This window comes from Corvus kubaryi, unplaced genomic scaffold, assembly GCF_017639235.1.
Source record: "Corvus kubaryi isolate FWS band 111438036 unplaced genomic scaffold, C.kubaryi_AGA036_p1.0 37357, whole genome shotgun sequence".
Lineage (NCBI taxonomy): Eukaryota > Metazoa > Chordata > Aves > Passeriformes > Corvidae > Corvus > Corvus kubaryi.
The window spans coordinates 11,919,206-11,939,127 of record NW_024581117.1 but is presented as its reverse complement, the minus strand read 5'-3'; the positions used below and the strand labels follow the sequence as shown (position 1 = coordinate 11,939,127).

The window sequence follows — 19,922 nt, the reverse complement described above, 5'->3', positions numbered from 1 at the left end:
AGACAGACAGTGCTTATTGATCCAAATGGTTTGCAGAAACTCCACTTGAAAGCTTATGTTTCTCTGCTTGACATTTTGACATAAATGACGAGACAGAGCTAGGAATGCAAATGCACAAGAAGAAACTGTTCTTGTGTTGTAAAAGCACATTCCCCCTGTCAAAGACTTGGGTAAATGTTGCACAACTAATCACAGCCCAGAAAGATGTGTGAGCCGACCTACAGACACAAAACAGGAGGGGAAATCAAACAGCACGGACTTAAAACAGCCTGATAGGATCTGCACAGCCCCATACAGCCACTACTTGTTCTCTCCATGTGCCAGGACCAGTCTAACAGCAAGTTCCACCACTTAGAATCACAAGAACTTCAGGAAACCTTTATGTAAATAACGACAGCAGCATCCAGCAACTTGAGTGTTCCCCAGTCCACACTGCATTCATACTCCAATACAGAATTTTCACCATTTTATTTCCTCACCAGCCCTTGTCAATGGGCCTGCACCCTCAGCACTCCTCTCTGGACACCTGCAGCCCCCTAGCTCTCCCCAAAGTTGTCTCCGATTCCCTTTCCCCAGCAGTTTCCCATCCCAGGGCTGCTCTGGGGATCCCTTCCCTCCCCTGCTCCCACAGCAAAAGGCAGGAGGTCTCTGGGAAGCCTGCAGCAAACACGGCCTTTAAATGCCACCTCACCCCACTGTAAGCACAGCTGGGGGCTCTACTGCCACCTTAGTGTCTGCTAGACAGGAAGCTAAAAGCTTTCATAACCGAAGCACTCTCCCAAAAAATTGGTTCTCACCATCATCCAAGCTGGCTTTAGAATCAAGCAAAACACTGCAATACATTTTCCTGGCCAGCTCTTAAGTGGCAGCTAAAATGCAGGAACTGCTAAATTTCAACAGCCTGCCCTTGTCAGGAGTGTCTCCTGATATTCTCTCTGCCCCGCAGCAGCAACAACAGAGCCAGCACTGCAAAGCAGCATCCTCATGGATGGGCAAAACCCACAGCACACACGGACACATTCCACTGCCTCATCCCCAGCAGGACACCCCGGCCCTTCTTCTGGGGGCAATGGGCAGCAACCAGGACCAACCCACTGCTCTGGAATCCTCGGTAATGCCCCAAAATGAAAAAGGGCCTGCAGCTACAGATAACCTGTAACCATACCCACTACAGCAGACTGAACACCAAACATTTCAGTGTCTGCTTAGATCTACTCGCAATTACCCATCTCAGCACTTCGGTGGGCTGGAATATTTTGCTTCTGGTAAGCATTTAACTTGACAGAATTGCTTCAATATAAATCATATAAAAACACATTAACACATTAAACAAAAGTCTTTCTTTTTTTTTTTTTTTTGCTGCTGATATATAGAAAAAGCTACATAAATCTGGGATCTCTTTTCTTCACAGTTCTTTGTCACAGCATATAGACCTATAGTTCAGTGTAGACCCTGGTGCAGGAAAGCACTCAAGACTTAAGGTAAACTTAAAGCAGCTGAGTAGTCCACAGGGTGTTTGGCCAGCTCACTCACCTGCTTACAATTAGGCACATAATTCATTTGAGATGTGTTTTAACTCCATCAATCCCTTTTGTTCTTTTAGCTGCAATTCTCACCTGAAGTGTCAGACTCTTCTACTTAACCACTTTGGACATAATTTCATCAGGAAACAAATACACACATTTTACAAGATGAAAAGAAGTGTAGAAAAAATTTCAGGATGCTTCCTTTCACGACTGAGTGACTTTTTAGAATCAGAGTCTAAAAGCAGACTGATAATTACCCACAGCATAGGTAATAAACCCTCAGATTCCATCTCCCCTCCCATACAGTTTCAGTTATGGCACTATAACAAAACAGTTAAAAAATTAAATGAAATTCTTTATCTTGAAAACAACTTGGGGACACAATGAGCTGCAATGTGGAGTTTCCACCTAGAATTGCACAGCACAGTCACATATAGCAGATTAGTCAGAAATCAGATTCTGTCCCAGCCAGTCATCCAAGCATTTGAAACTTTGGCAAAAGGAGCAGAGATATTTTTTTTTTCTTTTTTGTTCAAGCTTTTTCCTTACCTCGCTGTGTGTATTTATGATTCTGAGGACTTCTCCCCCTTCTTATGTGATATAGAGGCCAAACAGACCTCCTCAAAACTACAGAGCTTTATAACTGCAACAACAGAACCAGTTACTGAAAGATAAGACATCTTTCAAAGAAACCCTGTAAAACAATAAATTAAAGAAGACAAAACAAAACGACTTTCTCATAGTTCTCCTCTACTACAAGGTGATGTGAAGCTTCTGCCAGCATTGTTTCCAAAGAAAGCTATCAGCTTCAACGGGGATAAAAGTAAGTAATTTAGGCAGTACCCCTGAAAGTACACAGTTAAAAGAAAAACCCAATTAAAAAAAAAAATCTCTACAAAGACTGAGAGTAAATTCAGGAGAAAACAAAGCTCAGTAAAAATCTGAAGCTTTATACATTACTTGCTTCTCTCAGTGGTTACCTTGCAAGCTTGGAGAACCCACGTGTCTGTTCTGCATCCCTCCAACACCAGAAAAAGCAGCATCCCTCTCTAGGAACCCAAAGGTGTATACAACTCAAAGCATAAAGCCTGAACTCTTCCCCACAGCCAGCGAAGTGAGAGGTTTATGTGGAGCTGATTGAGGCTGATTTGTCCCAGCTGCAGACCTAAACAGTCCTTGGGACTGTCTCCCAGCAAACAGCTCACAGCTGCTTTGGGTGAAAGCACTGATTAAAGCTCATTCTCCCCAGCTGAGCAACAATCAAGCCAAAAAACAGGCACCACCACACAAATAATTTCAACTCTTAAATAATATAACAACTGTTTCTGGTAGAACAAATGCTGTTTTTATTTGTTTCCTAAAAATTAAGAAAAATAATAATTAGCTGAGGCAACTGCTTGTATGATGGAATTGAGGCTTCTCATACAAGTAATACAGCTTTACTAAACATGAGTTGTAACGATCCTTTTCTCCCTCCCCCTTCACCACATGTCAATTTTTACCTTTAATTTTGCTTTTCTTCAGAGTTTTCTTCTGACTTTCTCCTTGCCTTTCCCAGGGCTGCCAAAGGATGTGGTTTCTTTGAGAAATGTACAACAGGGTCCCCTAAATGTGTTAAGATTTATGCCACTCTTTAGCTGCTCACATATAAGTTCAAGTCAGTAAAGGAAAATAAAAGAAAATAACAAGGTCTGAACACTGTCGTTGCTGTACTGCTCCACTAACATGATTTCCTCTGAATGCTCCTCTTGTCACCAACCCAACAGCTTTAAACCTGTCTCAGAGAAGAGATAGTCCTAAATTTGAACAGATTTAAGGAAGAATTTTCTTTCTTTAAGCAATCCCAGCATAAAGTTTAAACTGTAATCCACGTTGCATGCTCAAAATTTTAATAACATTCCTCTTTCTGGTTAATTTTTGAGACGTTTTCCTTTTCAGAGCTACCCCTGAAGACCAGTTTATGGAAAGCAGTGCTCTTGAGCCCATTATTAAGAGCTAAACCTTCACCTGCTGAAACTCAGTATGCTTGACCCATTCCCTGGAGGGAAGCTGATTTACACAGGTGAGAACCCAGGTTTAAGTGGTTTATTCTATCAGCAGACTAAGAAGTGAGCTGTTTTGCTGAGACTTCACCTACAGTGCAGCAATGGTTATCAAAGCAAGGCAGATATGGGGAACTTCACTTTGCAAGACAAGTATTGCACACATGTAGTTGTAACCCAGCATAAAAACATTCTATCAAGTTTCAACTCTGAAATTAAAAAGCACAATTACTCTTTTTTTTCCCATTGCAATAGGAAAACATGACATACTAAGAAATAAGAGCAAGGCATTCTTCAGATCAAAAGCAGATTCCCCATGGAGCGCAAGCAAATAGAAGAAACCGAGTCACATTTTTGTAAGAAAATAATTTCTAAACTAATGGGTTGATAGAACAAGACGCACTAGAAGTGCTGTGCCACAGATGTCACTTTTGTGAAAGCTCATCATCAAAAGAGCACAATAAAAGGAAGGTACATTTCATGTACAATCACCTTTGCAGTGTAAACATCCTGGAGGAGCTGCAATATTTGGGATCATATGTTATTCCCTATTTTAAGTACACTCAGGGGAAGTTCCATTTGAAAATCAAGGGCACAGTTTGGTCTTCAAAGTTTTCAGAAACTTCTGCCGTTTTTCTATTTCAACTTGCCAGATATTAAAGGTGAAGGGTCAAATCTGCAGGTGGTGTAAATAAGCACAGCTCTGCGAAAACTTTCACCTTATGCTCATTTACATCACATGGAAATTATATTTCTCACTTCTTCTGTGAGTAATTGCACATGAATATATATATATATGCATGTGTGTGGTGAATACATATTATATAGAAAGTGAATGCTTTGATCCATCAAAAGGAAGATACAAATATAAAACAGGAGACAGAATACGAAAATCATACATTCTGCATTTACTTTGAAAACTGAAAATTATGGGGAAAGAAACATTGCTTATGTTCAAGGAGAACCTGGTGATTTGCTTAAATAATCTAAAACCAAACCACTAGCACATGAAGGATTTAACAGCCTCCTGTCAGGGCTGACAGGCCCAAGCTATGACTTGCTAACTTTTATATAAACAAATAATTACTAGCCAGTGAGAGATCCATTGCAGATTCCTACTTTTGCAGTGTAGACCCTGGTGCAGCAAAGCACTCAAGAGGCAAGGTTATCTTCAAGCAGCTGAGTAGTCCCAGAGTTTGTCGAGCTCATTCACCTGCTTAAAATTAGGCACATATTTAATTTACGTTTTAATTCCACCACAAATCAGCAATCCACTTCACCTGTGCATAAAGCAGGTGCTCCCTATAGGGCTCACACACATGCTTAAATACTCCTCTGAGAGAGGGCTGCGTGGTTTGATTCTTCAAGATCCTGCTCATTTTAGATGTAGCCCTGCAAAGCAGCCAAACAGGTGTGTAATATTCTGTGCATGAGAATAAAGGAGATCTGACATTGCTTGTAAGTTAAACCACACTCCCAAACTTTACAGCATGTAGCAAGATTAAGCCAAGAGGAGAACACTGAAGAATGTTTAAGTTAATCCCCCAAATATATTGTATTCACAATTTCTTCCACAAATGCAGGTCAGTTAAAATTACTCAGTACAGTGTTTTAGTCCATAATATGAGAAAGGTCTAAGGAGAAAGCAAAGGTGCCTCAGTAAAAGAAGGTTTCAAGCCCCTGTTCTGGGCTTTGCTGCAGCAAATCAGCAGCATGCTTTGTTTTGTGAGGAACAGCTGGGCAACAGCTCAGGAAACCTCCAACAGGTTTGTGTGCCACAACACATTGCACCCTCGTGGCCACCCAAGCACCCCCTTGCACCTCTGCCTCAGCACGTTCCTCTGCTGCTCCTAAAATCTTAAACTGGTCATGAAATGAGAGATTTTTCCAATGCAAATCTTTGCACTCTTTCGCCAAAGCATCTTTACAGATTCCTGTGTGTGCTTAGACTTTTAGTGCAGATATTTCTGTCATAACTAATACATGTATTTATGGAAGATTTTTTTTTCCTGTGGCCATAGGTTTGTTAGGACAACAAAAAAGAAAAAAATATGACAAAAGAAGAAAAAAAATCCGAAGTTTTTGTGGGCCAAGTCTCTAAATAGCATAAATCTAGTCAGCTTTATTATTCATTTTAATTAGTTTGAAGCAAATAGTGAAATTTGTGCCAAGCTACAAAATTGCCCTGTCTTCATGAGGAACCAGCTTGACAACAGAGACAAATTAATCCCTGTAAGAGTACTCCCTCTGTAAGCTCACCATCAACATTCCTCATTTAAAAAGTAGTAGGCTGAGCATGCTCTTCCATAAGGCTGGTTTTATGTCACAGTTTGACTTTTCCTCCCTACTGCTTAAAGTGGAAATGTAAAAATGTGGGGACTTTAATCACCCCATAAATATATGTGTTGTGTAATTATGCAAATCAAATTAGGAGCAGTGAATGGAATGTTTATTTATCCAAAAACCTGACCCGGATCGCCTGCTGACTTTCCTGGGATGTGAATGCATTTTTACCTCTGTTCAAACAGAATTTTTCACCTTAATGTAGACAGTGATTTTGCTGCACCAGGATCTACAGCCTTTTCCAAATAGCGGTGTTCTAATAAAGTGAAGAAATCCAGCTACAAAGGGAAATTACAGCCTAGTACCAGGGATACATTTGAGAAGACACTAAATTATCCCAATCTTGAAAGAGAGTGATGGTCCATGAAGAGGAGGCGGGGGGACAGGGATCCATTATGTTTGGCATTCAAACTTCTGTTTGGGAAGGAAGCAATGTGTTAGATTTTGTTTTGGTATTTTTCTGTCATATGAAATTGCACTGGTAATATTTGCATGACAAGACATTAAATTAGCTGTATGTGTTGCTCTGTCTTTGTCCTCTGTGTTTCACAGACAAAAGGTTTTGTACAGCCATTTGTACCACGATTATAGACATGGCCATTAAAATGTTCCTCTTTACAAAATCAGTGGAAAAAAAAAGCAGAGCTGTGCTTATAGTCTTGTCATTCAGGGATATGATGTCAACAGGGAGCACTGCATCCATTATGCAACAAATTCAGTGAAATCTTAAAGAAAGAGATGGCACCAGAGGGCACAGTCACTGCAATGCCATTATCTCCTGCCCTTACAGTTCCTCCTTGCCTCACTCCATTGGTTCCTCCCCATTTTCAGTCATGTACACAAGAAACAAAAAAAAGAGCTGAGTAGTTTTTCTTAAAAGCTTTCCCTTTAACCTAAAACCTGTTCATCAAAGCATTTATATATATAATATATGTCATAATATATATAATATATATTATATATATGTATAACAAAACCCAGAAAGTTAAATTAAAAGAGCCACACAGCACAGCAGACATGTAAAAGCACAATCCAATAATCCTGTGCGTAAATTTAGAAACTGTGTGGAAGTTTAAATCCTTGTTAGATGGAAAACGTTCTCTGTTTATTGTTTGTTGGATTTTAGTTATAATTCACCTTTAAAACATTTTTTACTGCTATGCTAATACCAGCTGTTAAGTTCTCTGAGTGAATTGTCATTTTGGCTATAAAACAGGATTCTGGGGAAAGGAAAGATCTGAGCATGGTGAATTTTTCTAGCAAGAAACAGATAAATTTTTTGCTCTTAAAAAAACCATACCTGTAAGGGAATAAGTGTTGAAATCCATGAAAAAAAAAGAAAAGTATGGCCCTCAGTCCCAGTAACAGGTCTTCTTTGGCACTTGAGAACGACCACAAGTAGTTTGCCTTTTTATTCATATAGAACAAAATTTACAAAGTCATTCATACATTTTTGTTTGTTTTTTGTTTTGTTTTTTACTTACTTCGAAAATTGGGAATATTCAAAATACACTTTTACCCCACTTCATTCTTTCATTATTTACAAGTATATACAAGAAAAACGTAAGAGTTTGTTTCCTTTTTTTTCCTTTTTTTTTTTTGTTTCTTTTAAATTTTGTATTAAAAATCTCTGCTGGTTGTTTTTACTGTTTGTTTTCGTCATATGGATGTTCCATGTGAGGGCTCCATTGCTTCCGGAATGACTCCCCCCGGCACGGACTGGAATGACATTGGGATCGGGGTTTTCACGGGGCTCTGCCGGAATAGTCCTCCGTTGGGTGACCTGTGTTTGCACTGTATGGAGGGCATGGTGGCTGAGCTGCTCAGTGGCAGCGGCAGGTTGCTGCCCGAGGCAGCTGTCAGTGTCCTGCTGGCACCATGAGCTGTCTGTTCTGGTAAAAAGGTGGTGACAGAAAGTTGCGTGTTCTGGTACTCGCGCACCGGCTCCAGGGTCTGAGCTGGCTGCATGCCACCGATCTCCAGCGCCGAGATCTCGATGGATGCGGGAGAGATCTGCTTGTGGGCTATGTCTTCATCAATTAAACTGTTCATGCGTCTGTGGACCTGCTCCAGATTCACTTCTTTGTCCTAGTGAGGAAGAAACCAGAACAATCAGTCCAAACCCAATCTCCAACCCCGTCTGGTCCCCCTTCCTCTCCTCTGTGTGACCAGAGTTGCTGATCACTCACTACATCACTTGGATTTCAACTGTGCCTGTGCAAAACCTCAAGCTCCACCGACCTCAAGGTCCGCTGACATCTCCAGATGAAAAACCTGCTGAAGGAAATGCTGAAGAAAACACCAGCTCAATCTCAGCCCACTGGAGCTCCTCATGTTGTCAATCCCATCCTCCTGGGAGGTAAACTGATGGCTGTGCTTCAGCTAACAGGGTCTGGCACCAGGGACCAGCACATCCCTTGAGCCCTTGGCTCACCTTGCACAAGCTCAGAAAAAAGCCTATGGCAGGCAAACAAATGAGCTGGGACTCCAAATTCCAGTGGGCAGCTCAGCCCCTTGTCACCACATGACAGCTCCCCACTGTCTCATCCATCTGCAGAGCATTTACTAAAGAACACATCAGCAAAAAAGCCCTGACTTCAGGGCAGTTGCTTCATGTGTCCAAATCTACTGGCCAGGGGTTGCAGTGGTGATGAATTCTTGCCTTCCCATCAGGAAGCCCCGTGTCACCTGTGTGACACAGAACATAGACCTACTGGAACAGACCTGAGAGACACCTACTCTGAGAGCCCTGGGGAGGGGACCACACATTTGATTTGTGTTTGGAACAGTTGCATGAGAGACCATAAGATGTCTGTCACCTTGACACGTCATATGAAAAAAGTCTGTCTGTAGTCAGAGCTCAGTAAAACAATGCTGGTCTTTAGAAAATGCATCAGCATCTTCTGAGAATGTGTTTCCTAAGGTTCCCAGAGCAGTCTCTTCAACTGACTGTCAGGACCACTTACTCAACACATTTGAGCTTCCATGAGGAAACATAGCAAAAGGAGTTGTCTTTAAATCCTGAGGTAGCAAAGACCTACAGTGGGCTGTTTATCATCTCAGCACGGCATTCAAGACGCTCAAATTGTGAAGCAACAAAACTGGCAGGGTGAAGTCAACCACCTGGGATGCTGTATGACTGAATTTTAGCAGCTAGCATTGTATTGCCAATAAAAAGGTACTACATTATATCATTTCTCTACATTTCATAAGGACCAGCTGTGACTGCAGTTGTAGTTATTTGATGCAAGTGTAACAAACAGCAGAATAGCAGCAAAGCATAACAGCCTAACAACCCTGGAACTGCAGCAATTCCCTGGTCCAACAGAAACCTGTAATGACATTAGTCAGACAGCAAGACTCCAACCTAGGGAGCAGGACTACCTGAAACTTTTGTGTTCCAGTAACCCCTGGCTGCCCAAGGTCAGCTTGTGCTTAAATGTTGGTTTAACTCAACAGCAGCAGCCTTAATGATTCAGATCTAGGCTCAGGGAATGAAGAAGTACAAGGTGTCACTGCCACTCACTCCTCTTAATCTTTTGCCACTGGTGTTCAGGTGGAGCACAGAGTATTACAATCTTTTTCCAATGGTATCCTCTGCTCTGCAGCTTTGCTTTCCCCTGTAAATTGACAAGCCAACTTCAAAGTTCTTGATTCCAGTCAATGTCAACTACAGATTCAATTTAGCCTTGTGATTTAACACCCCTTCTACATTACTCAAGAACCATTGAATTTGCTGATCCCTCCATGGGTTTGGAAATGAATTAGTGTTACATGATGTACAGTCCAAACCTGTGTCCTTAGCTTAGGCTAAATCCATATTGATTTCACCTGGAATACAACTGCTCCACAATTACAGGGCTGAGCTGCATGTTGCAAATTCTTTGCTAATCAGTGGAAAATGAATTCCTATTTAATTTACGTCATAAATCCACCAAAATCCCAATGAAGCTCCCAGAAACCTGGGGGATATAATCTTCCTCACCAAAGAAACAAATAATTTTTAAAAAAATCTTGCTTTTTCAGCCAAATCCTCTAATCAGATAATTTTGAGTTAGAGAAAAATCAGTGGATAATAAAATAAAAAATAAACTTTTTTGACATGAAGGGATCACACAACACTTGATCAGATAACCCCTGCAGCTGTACTAAGTCCTTCCTGACAACAACCACACCTGACTTGTCAAGCCCTTCATCCAATACATTAGACAATGCACTAAGCTGATGATAACTCAGAGGCTCTTTTCTAAATTCTGTAGCTAGTAAAATTAAGGATTTATGGTACAGTGGCCAGAGGATTACACGGATTTAATTTGTAATTTCCTCAGTTCCTCTTTCTTGAAGTAAAATTGTAGACTTGGGGCAAATGTGAGAAAAGTTCTTGCATTATTCCCCAGTGGGAGTAAGAGCTTGACCTCTCTGGGTGGGTTCCTTTTGAACAGATGTCCAGCTACTCACTGCTGCATTTTCCTCACCTGTTTGCCAACAAAAGCTTGCTGCAAAGTTCTGCATGTCCACAACTTCAGCTACCACCATGTATGACGATATTGTGTCTAAGGAGCTAACCCCCAGAAGCCCATAATGCAATGCCTCTTTAGGTATCCTGTACTATTTCTTTTCTAAACGAGGCTGCTAGCTGTGATGTAGACTCCTAGCTGGCATTCTGGGTGTCTGGGACTCATATTCTTGTCAAGCCTCCACTACAAAATAAGAAAACAAAGGAGAACTCAGGTTAGAACTGAGCAAATATTGGAGTAAATATTCCTAAATGAGGCTGTGGAGAAATGTTCATAACTCATTAGCATTTTTATGAGCTTTTGCCAAATACTGATGCCTTCTTCAGATCATTTCAAGTGAAAATATACATCATTTTATTTATATTTTAGTTTTTTTGATTGCAAGTACATCCTGAGTGCATTCATCCTGCTTTGCTAGTGGAACAAGTAAAATGTGACTTGGATAAAGCCAAGCCAGAGGGAAAGGTGAGGTTTCAATAATTGCAACAAGCAGTCATTAATTGTTTGCAGAGCGAAAATAAATTTATGAATGAAGCAGGATCTTCACTTGAAGCATCTGTGCAAAAAAGGTCATAAAATTCAAAGCATGAATTAATCCTGGTTGCATATTTAGCTGAGCCCTTTTAAAATGTAAATATGAAGAGGCACAGCTGGGATGCTCTTAATACACATCTCCTGGTCCAGACCACAGGGATTATTAAGGACCACATTGTTTGGAATGTTCCCCTCTCCTGGCCTAACAGGCCTTTTCTTCTGCTATGCACAGTCCACCTCGGGACAGCATTGCTCAGAAAATGGTGCATTTGCAGCTGCTTATGTTTCACAGTACAAACTCATGTTTCACTGTGCTAAAATTTTCCTTCTCAATAAAAATTAAAACCAGCTCCTGCAAACAGACATCACATTCTATCTGTATCAGAACACTTTATGAAGTATGTAGAGAAGTAGATGCTTGGGATCTCTTTAAGAAGTAGGGGTGAGGATTTCATTTGCCTACTTCTCTTCCTTCAGCATTAAGGACAACTTTCTGGCCTTATTAAGATCAGAGAAAACTTTTTAAAGGCTTTCGACAGACCAGGAATTCACATTATTCCTTCTTTTCATTGTCAAAATAAAATGTTTGCAAAGGTTATGGAAAACAACTCGTCTCTGAGGAATTATAAAATCACATTTTTAAAGGTTCTTCCCTTTTTCTTTGTCTTATTAGACAAAGAGCAGCTAAATAACCAAATGTCAAGGTTTGCATGAGACTATCTTAATGGTGACTGAATAATTCTTCAAATACTTTAAAAAAAACTAAGATAAAATTCAGAAACCCTTGAAAAGATTAGTTTGTCACTGCACACTGTAAAACTGCTATGAATACTAAGATTTCCAGAAGTGAAGGTTTTGGATGGCTTTATGTGACAAGACAACCTTTCAGAATTTGTGAATTCTGTAAACCTAATCTTTTTGTTTCCTTTATTGTTCTTCTGGGAAATTCAGTAGCATAGCATATGTTACTGAAAACTAACAAGCTAAATGGAAAAAAGTTTAAACAGCAATAAAGCCAGAAAAAATAAATCCTAAAAGTTACAGTGTTTTGCTCCATTGTCAGCTCCACATTCTCCTTTATTTTTAGTTCTGTGCTTCTCATTAAATATCAGTAATTTGTTAAAATTTCTTTTTTGCACTTAATATACAAAATTTAGTTAATATTATAAATATGTCACATCTCAGCCATTTCATGCCAGTTCAGCTTCACTTCTCATCTATGGCTGTGCTGGAGACAAGTATATGCTTGTGTTGTCAGAAGAAGATAAAATATTTTTCCTTTGCTGGCTTCATAAATCTATTTTCAATATTAATGTTGTACTCCAAATAGATCAGTTGAAGAAATTAATCAGTGAAGGAAAGAAACGTGTAAGGAAAAATTAATTACACACCCAGGCTTAACCTCTGCAGGCTTGAGGAAAACAGCTCACCAACCACTGCTCCTGGTCAGGAAATTCTCTTATTCATAAATACCAAGTGAAATGTCACCGTCCCCCAACGAGTTTGAGTTCTGGAAGGGCTTTTGAAGGGCAGGTTTCTGATATGTCCCAAACACTCAGTTGTGAGCAACAGGTTCAGTGGCCTATGACTGACTGCACGAACACACCCTGGCTTGGAGTGGATTTGCAGGATGCTCACCAGAAAATAACTAAACCTGCATGGCCACACCTACAAGAAACTCTCTTTCAAGTCTGGCCTTATCACACAGAGAGAAATTAGAGCAAGATACAAATGCAAACAGCATGATTTACAGAGTAATCAATATTTTTTTTTCTAGCTTATTTTCTGTGCCTCTTGACAGTGGGTTCTAATAAAATCCCATGGGCAGTCATATTGAAAGAATATGGAACTAATTGGGACGTCTGGAGTCAGTTAACGTGGTCAAATTCAAGGGTGTTGGAAAGGAGGAACTGGCTGATGTTTTCAAGAAATTGCCTACATCACCCTAAACACAATTAATTAAAAGGTAACACTGCTCAGCTGACAGGCTTGCAACACTGGGGATTTTCCAGGGGAAAAATTTTTTGAGAAAAATATTTTTATTAACGACACCTTTAATAAAAGGTGCAGCATCTGGTTTTTGCTTGTGATTTCTCTGAGCTTATCACAGAGCTCAAGAGAAGCCACTTGAAGACGTAAAAATGCTACAAGATGATGAAACAGTTCCAGCAAGGCAAAAAGGAAGATAAATGCCCAAACTGGAAAGTCTAATATCTGCAGAAATGTGATGCTAAAACTATGCCAAAACTGTGATAAGTTGCATCTGCATCCAGCACATGCAAATAAAAGCACACTAGACTAGAGAAGAAAAAGATCGATGGCCCTGACCCCAGAAGGACTCAACTTTCAGAAATGTAGCCAACGTGGGCAGACAGGCTCACACAGGGAGGGAATATCTTGAATATGTCAATACCTCCCAGTCAGGTGCCAAGAATGAAAAGCCTGTTAAAGTAGTTCTCAGTAAGACTCAGGAGACATGCAGGAAACAATGCTGTTAAGGTAATATAGCCTTAATCATCAATCAGGGCACATTTCTGGTTTGTTTGTTTGTTTCCTGTCCTGGGTGACAATATGAAGGATTATCTTTCGGTGAGAGAATGAAACCAAGACACAAATGCTAATATTAGATTTTCATTCTGTACAAGAACTATTTAAAAAAATGTGGTAATTTTGTGATTAGGGCTGGCCTTCAAAATTTGAGACAAACACAGTGTCAGACACTTGCTCTTCTGCCCTTGACCAGGAAACATGCTAGTTTCTCTCCCACTCCTACAAAAGTCCTCTTGACTCATATATGTTGTGTTCATAATGACACGGTCAGAGGTCATGAGACACAAGTGCTGGAAGTCACACCTGTACCCAGGTAGAGAGAAAGGAACACTGAGGCACTTCCATGCACAGATAGACATACTGCAAAACTGAAAAATAAGGCAGAGGAATAAAACTGAAACAGCAAAGTTTCCATGCTCAGGTACCCACAAACTATTCTCTTCTTACTCAGCATCAAAACCCACAGCTCCACCAAGCAACCACATTCAGTCTTTGAGGTTTAAGACATCGTGAACTCAAACATTTGCTTGTTAAGGAGAAATAAAGCAGCAGCAGCTCTGCATATGTACAGTTGTTTAGGATTATTTTGAAATCCTGTATTCACCCAGGGTCACTATCATTACTTTCAGTTACAGCCACCGCATATGCAAAGCTGTAATTTTAATTTATTCCAGGAGGCTCTGGCAGACTGGCAAAACCAGGCATAATTGGCTTGCTCAAGAAGAAAAAGCAGTGATGGTATATGTAATAGATGTGCTGCAAAACAATGACAGTAGAGTATGGTGTTACATTAATACAAATAACCCCTTTTTAATATGTGTGTGACACTCATTATTCCAGAGATTCTGCAGCTGACAATGCAGTGAAATGCAGAGAGACGTGTAAACAGATGCAGTGATGATCTATGTCTGCTGTCATTAATTTAACACAGGTAACTGACCCAGTCAAATGGCACTTAATGTTACATAAAATTTGCTGAGTGGTTTCTGAGTGTGCTCTGCTCGAAGCTGGTTTGACCATAACAGAATCTTATTAGAAATATGCAGGGATGCACCTCAAGAGTCTACTTGAAAAACTGCTTTTAGAAATAGGCCCAATCCTGCAATCAAGCTTCTGCTCTTATAAGTGGAAGCTCTACCATGTATTTTAAATCAGCAATTAGCTAAATTATTGTCCATAAACCAGCTGCTAGAAGAATGCACTGAGACTGACATCAGGTGAGGTCCAGTTGGCTGTTACCTGATTGAAAGAATAAAAGAAATGAAAGTTTTGCAGTATGTTAATTTCATTCAATGTGGAATCATCCGCAAAGAAACAAAACATAAAAACTGTGTACAAGAGGCCACCTTATTCACTAGGTGATGCCCTCCTTCACCAGAGAGCAGAAATTCCTTTATGAAGAGACAGTAACACTCTTTTTCCTTCTAAGTAAACCTGAAAAAAAAGTAAGATATTACAGAATACTGCGAAGTTGATGTTAATGTGATAGAAAATTGTTTCAAATACACTGCCAAAGTTTATTTCCAGCTACCCACAGAAAGAAAATAGGTGCAAATAAATTATTACTAAAAGCCTAGACACCAAACAAGAAACAGTGACTTGCTACAGAACTAGTGCAAGTAGCAAGAACCTTCATGAAGAAGTTCACATCTTCCCACGCGCCTGTTGCGCACCTTACCCAGGTTGGATTTATCTAACCTGGAATCACATCTAACCAGGGGTCTAATTCTGACATGTCCCACGGGTCCTGCCTGTGAGCCTTGCTAGGAATGCTCCAGACAGTTACCTCCCCAGCAGGCCAGTGAAGCTGACAATGCACACCACTTCAAACCAGCCAAACCTCTCTGTCTTATTTATTGTCTTCAGCTGCATCCCCGTCTCTGGCACTGTGTGAATAAATGCACAGGACACAGTCCTGATGGGAGAAGAACCACACATGAGGTGACAGCAGGTCTCTCCACAGTGTCTTGCAGTGATCTGCTCCCACATTCACCACCATCCATTAACTAAGTGCAATCACAGAGATCACAGTCTAGTCCTCACAATTCACACCAGACCTGCCAGGAAAGAGGCTGTGATAGCATATTCATTTCTTTCTTAGTATGAAAGGGGGCATTCAGCCTCATGCTGAGATATTCAAGGTTTAAAATCCTTACCAACCTTGGTTCACCAGCTGGTAACCCAACTACAAAGAGAATGAGTGAGCGGTTCACATGGTTCAGATGTTTCCACAGTTTTCATGAGGTTAAAAATAAGAGAATGCAAAGAAACATTTCTCAACACAAGCAGCAAAATGCAGTACAGAATGAGTGCTGGTTGATGAGCATGCCAATGTCTCTGCAAAGGAACTTGGGAGAAAGGAGAACTTGCAACCAGAGAAACCTCTACTGTGTACACACTACAGACTGCAGTTACAGGCATTTCCAACAACACAGAGGTCAGGAGCAAGGGGAGTTCCAGGGGAAGGTAAAGATGAGGAGAAAACTAACAGGGATTCATCTGTGCAGGCATTTTCAACAGGAAACCAATTATCTGTATATTTATTATAAATTCTCACCATGCTTCTGAGGCCCAGCCTCACATCATTGGCCATCTCCAGATGGAAAGGGAAAGGAAGATGTGGGGAGAAAAAAAAAAGGATCAAGATAGTGAGGCTAATAATGTAAATAATATTTCACTCTTTTCAGCAAATATATACTTATTATTTCTTCTTTATTATATCTGAAATAGCATTGCAACAAAGGAGGATGGCCCTCAAGAGGGTGGTGTTTTAAGAATTTGACATCATCTAAAGTTATACTGTGAGGTGACAGATTACTCTTTCATGAAGGAAAAATTAAATTCATGAAGGTTCTATTCCAAAGCTCACTAAAACTTAATGGCTTCTTTACATTGCTTTACACAGTTTTTAAACCAAAATTACAATCTAGTCCATAAGGGATGTACTTTTTCACTCTAGTGAGCCCAAATCAGAGCAATGCTATCCTTTAACACTACTGAATTACTCTACTGGAGCATCAGGCATAACAGATTGCTCCACACCCTCCTTCTTCACTGCTCCTGTCTAGTCACATCCAAATCTCAAAAGTTCCCATTTTCTCCTATTATGCCAGGAGTAAAAGAGAGTTGGCACAGGAGACAAAGAATTGCTTCTACAACCTGTTTGATGCCCAGTGTTAGCTGACTTACACAGCCTCTTGTCTCCACTCCAGCTATGGGAAAGTCTTACTAAATCCTTACTCCTGACTATTAGGCACATTTTTTTAAATTAGAAAATGAATTTTGAAAAGGTTTCTGCGCCTCCATTCAGGGCTGTATTTTGGAAACTACCCAAGCTCCTATTTTGACATAAGACAAGACATGACCAGCCAAACCATTAAAATAGCTCAGCATAAAAATCTGGACACCAGTTTCCCAAAAGATAACTCTTGCATACTGAATAATTCTGAAGATACAATACTTCTTACGTTGAGTGAGTTTGAGTAGCTCCTTTCTATATATGTGTCTAAAAATATGTGTCTGGAATTATGAAAAATCATAACCAAGCCATTGATTAATTTAAAAAAAAAAATATTTTCCACAGTATTGGAATCTGTGATTCCTTAATATTTTGCTGATATTGACCACAAGTTATTTCAGGTACTATAAAATTATTTAAATTCAATTGGCAAAAAGGTTTATAAATTGCATGGTAATATTATTGCATTATAAGGTCAATCTTCAGCAAATAACTTCAATGCACAATTAACTCCCAGTTTCTGCTTCATACATGTTGGTTTCAAAGCAACTGAAGTTTGATCCTTGCCACTAAAAAGAATGGAATGTTTTGGTGCTCTGGGTGAGATCAGAATACACCTCTTATTTAATTTTATGTACATGCTTAAATGCTTAGTCAGATCAACACCTAAGGCATTTTACAAACCACAAAAATGCAAAAGAAATTTGAGAAAAAGTCACATTTTATGCTTCTTTTTTTTATTTTAAACTTTTACTGATTTTGTTATTTTACACCCCCTTCAAAAAGTCAACTTTAAAATACCGCCGTAGGCTGAGATAAGACATACAAAAATTAGCTCTGTAAACATTGTGTGAAGAATCTAAAAGAATCTGACACATTAAGGCTCCAATTCAGTAAAATACATAAGCTCATGCCAAGCTCATGAGTAGCCACAGAAGTTCTCTGGGATAGGCAATGTAATGCAAATTAAGCAAGTACTTACACTCATCACCAAACTGAAACTTTAAACAGGTTATTTCTTTTTGATCTCCCTGCATGGCAACATTCATTTTTTAAGCTTATTTCTGTTGAATAATTTTCTTCCCCCCCCCCTCTAAGGTTCATGCCAGATAAATCCAGATTATATCCCTAAGGATCCCATTAGCAGGGTTTTCTTACATGACAGAGAAAAATTAAACCAAACATAAAAATCCCTTCCTTGCAGTTAGGGAAATATGCTGGTACAAAACTCAATTGCTTCACCACTGCTTTGGGTAGAAAAGCCTGGGCACAGTGACATAAATCACATGGATGACATGTCACTTTTAAATCCATTACAGCCTTGACCAAAATCTATGGTGATCAATAGCAAGAGCTGACTGATTTCATTCGATTCTGGATGTGCACCCTGCCAGGGACCAGGAATTACAGGATTTCTGCTTTACTATAGGCACCTCCAAAGAGAAAATCTTGTTTCTTCACTCACATAAAAAGCCAACATGGAGTTTGTTAAGATGCCCTTCCAGCTATTATCAGTTCTGTACAAGGTAATTTATATATTATATATTATATCTTCCTTTTTTTTGTTTTTCCTTTGACCAATTCTTCCAGCTTATACTTTATCATCAAACAACATTAAACTTTGCATTCTGGGATGACTGATTCCTAACACCACTTTGCTGATTTAAAAATGCTAGTTAAATGAAGTTTCTCAGCTTATTACATTCAAAGCTGGTTGAAACTGAATTTCTAGATGGCATTAAAATGCATTATTTTGCCAATGCTTGCATGATTCATTTTCCCCAAAAACACCTTTATTTATTCTTAGAAAAGTAGAATACAATACAGTGGTACAAACAAATGATAATTTATATGCAACTGAGCAAAAAATGTACAAGGATTTCAGACATGTCATTAAAATACAGAAAAAAAAATTTAAAATAAAAACAAGATAAAATATAGAGAACATGCAATGAAGGGAAAATAAAATATCGGTTTGATGATCTCGTGTTTCCTTTCACTCTCAAAAGGAACCATCCTGGGGCAAATCAAATTGTCAGATAAAAAGGTAACACCACAAAGGACACAAGGTCAATGAAGTGACAAGGAAAAAGACAAGGAAAGTGAAAATAATGGTGAAAGCAAGAGACTCTTTAATAATCAAAACCAACACTGCTGACACCATGCTGAAGGTACAGAAGCCTCAATTGCCATGGAATAGTATCTGGCTGGAGAGCTAAAGTGAGATGAACACAGTGCAAACCACAATTCTTAGCAGTGAAAAATTTGGATCCATTGGACTCTTGTCTGCCAGCTCCTATTTCCATTTGTAAGGTACACTGGGATTCCTGCTCTTCTAATACCAGAAAAGAGTCTTAGTGGGTAACTTTCACGACTGCTAAAGCTGGAAGGATGGATTTTTGAGGTAGGCTGGGTAGGGACATCAGTGGACATAGAAACAGGGGAGTTTAAGGCAGATCACAAGAGGCTGCCCCGGCCAGAGATACAGGGCTCCTTTCTTTCATCTTGCATACTGCCAAAATACTTGTGACAATTTTTAGAGCAATTTTGCTACCTCCCACTATCTCGTGGAGCTCACAGAGTCTAGACTTTCTGAGATTCAAGACATCATTAAGCTTGGAGTAGCAGGATATAGGAATTACAAGGCGCTGTTCTAGAACACAAGACCATTCGCACTCTGGACAGTACCTGAAATGCTGCCCCCTTTTAATAATTTAAAAATAAAAAGGACAGAAAAGTGAGAAGAGTCTATTGAATAAAATGATTTTGTAGAAGCATGAGAAAGCAAAGAAATCACAAACTAAGCTGTGAAGACTGTGATTGTTAATGAATTATAAATTTGACACAAGTTATGAGACAATGACCAGTAGCAACTCAGAAGGTGGAAAACTATGCTATGCCTTAATCAATAAAACCCCCAAATCTTCTAGCACTACAGAATTCCAAACACACAGTGACCAGTTTCTGAACCACTCACATTGCTAGGAATAGCACAGCTGGTTTGGAAAAAAAAGATTTCTGATTAATCATATCTATTATCTGTGCAATGAAAGAATCAAACCAAGAATTCTTGAGGTCATTCTAACACTGTCTTTCAAGAGCTATATTAAATATAAGCAAACCAATATCATCTCTTGTGAGAGATGCAACAAGTATCAGTTCCCAGAAAAGA

At 39.6% G+C, this 19,922-nt stretch overlaps 1 protein-coding gene across 6 annotated transcripts in view; it reads right to left on the bottom strand.

The window, feature by feature from the left end:
• Positions 1–2,848: 2,848 nt before the first annotated feature.
• Positions 2,849–19,922, bottom strand: part of GRID1 (glutamate ionotropic receptor delta type subunit 1) — a 496,676-nt gene continuing 479,602 nt past the window's right edge. For 2 of the 6 annotated variants that reach the window (XM_042033280.1, XM_042033282.1), the window contains 2 exons: positions 16,070–16,105; positions 2,849–7,999 (listed from right to left, as the gene is read on the bottom strand). In XM_042033280.1, the coding sequence (XP_041889214.1) occupies positions 7,571–7,999; positions 16,070–16,105 (465 nt within the window). In that variant the 3' untranslated portion in view covers positions 2,849–7,570. The remainder of the gene's footprint in view (positions 8,000–16,069; positions 16,106–19,922) is intronic. The other 4 variants (XM_042033281.1, XM_042033283.1, XM_042033285.1 and 1 more) reach the window with 3 other exon arrangements.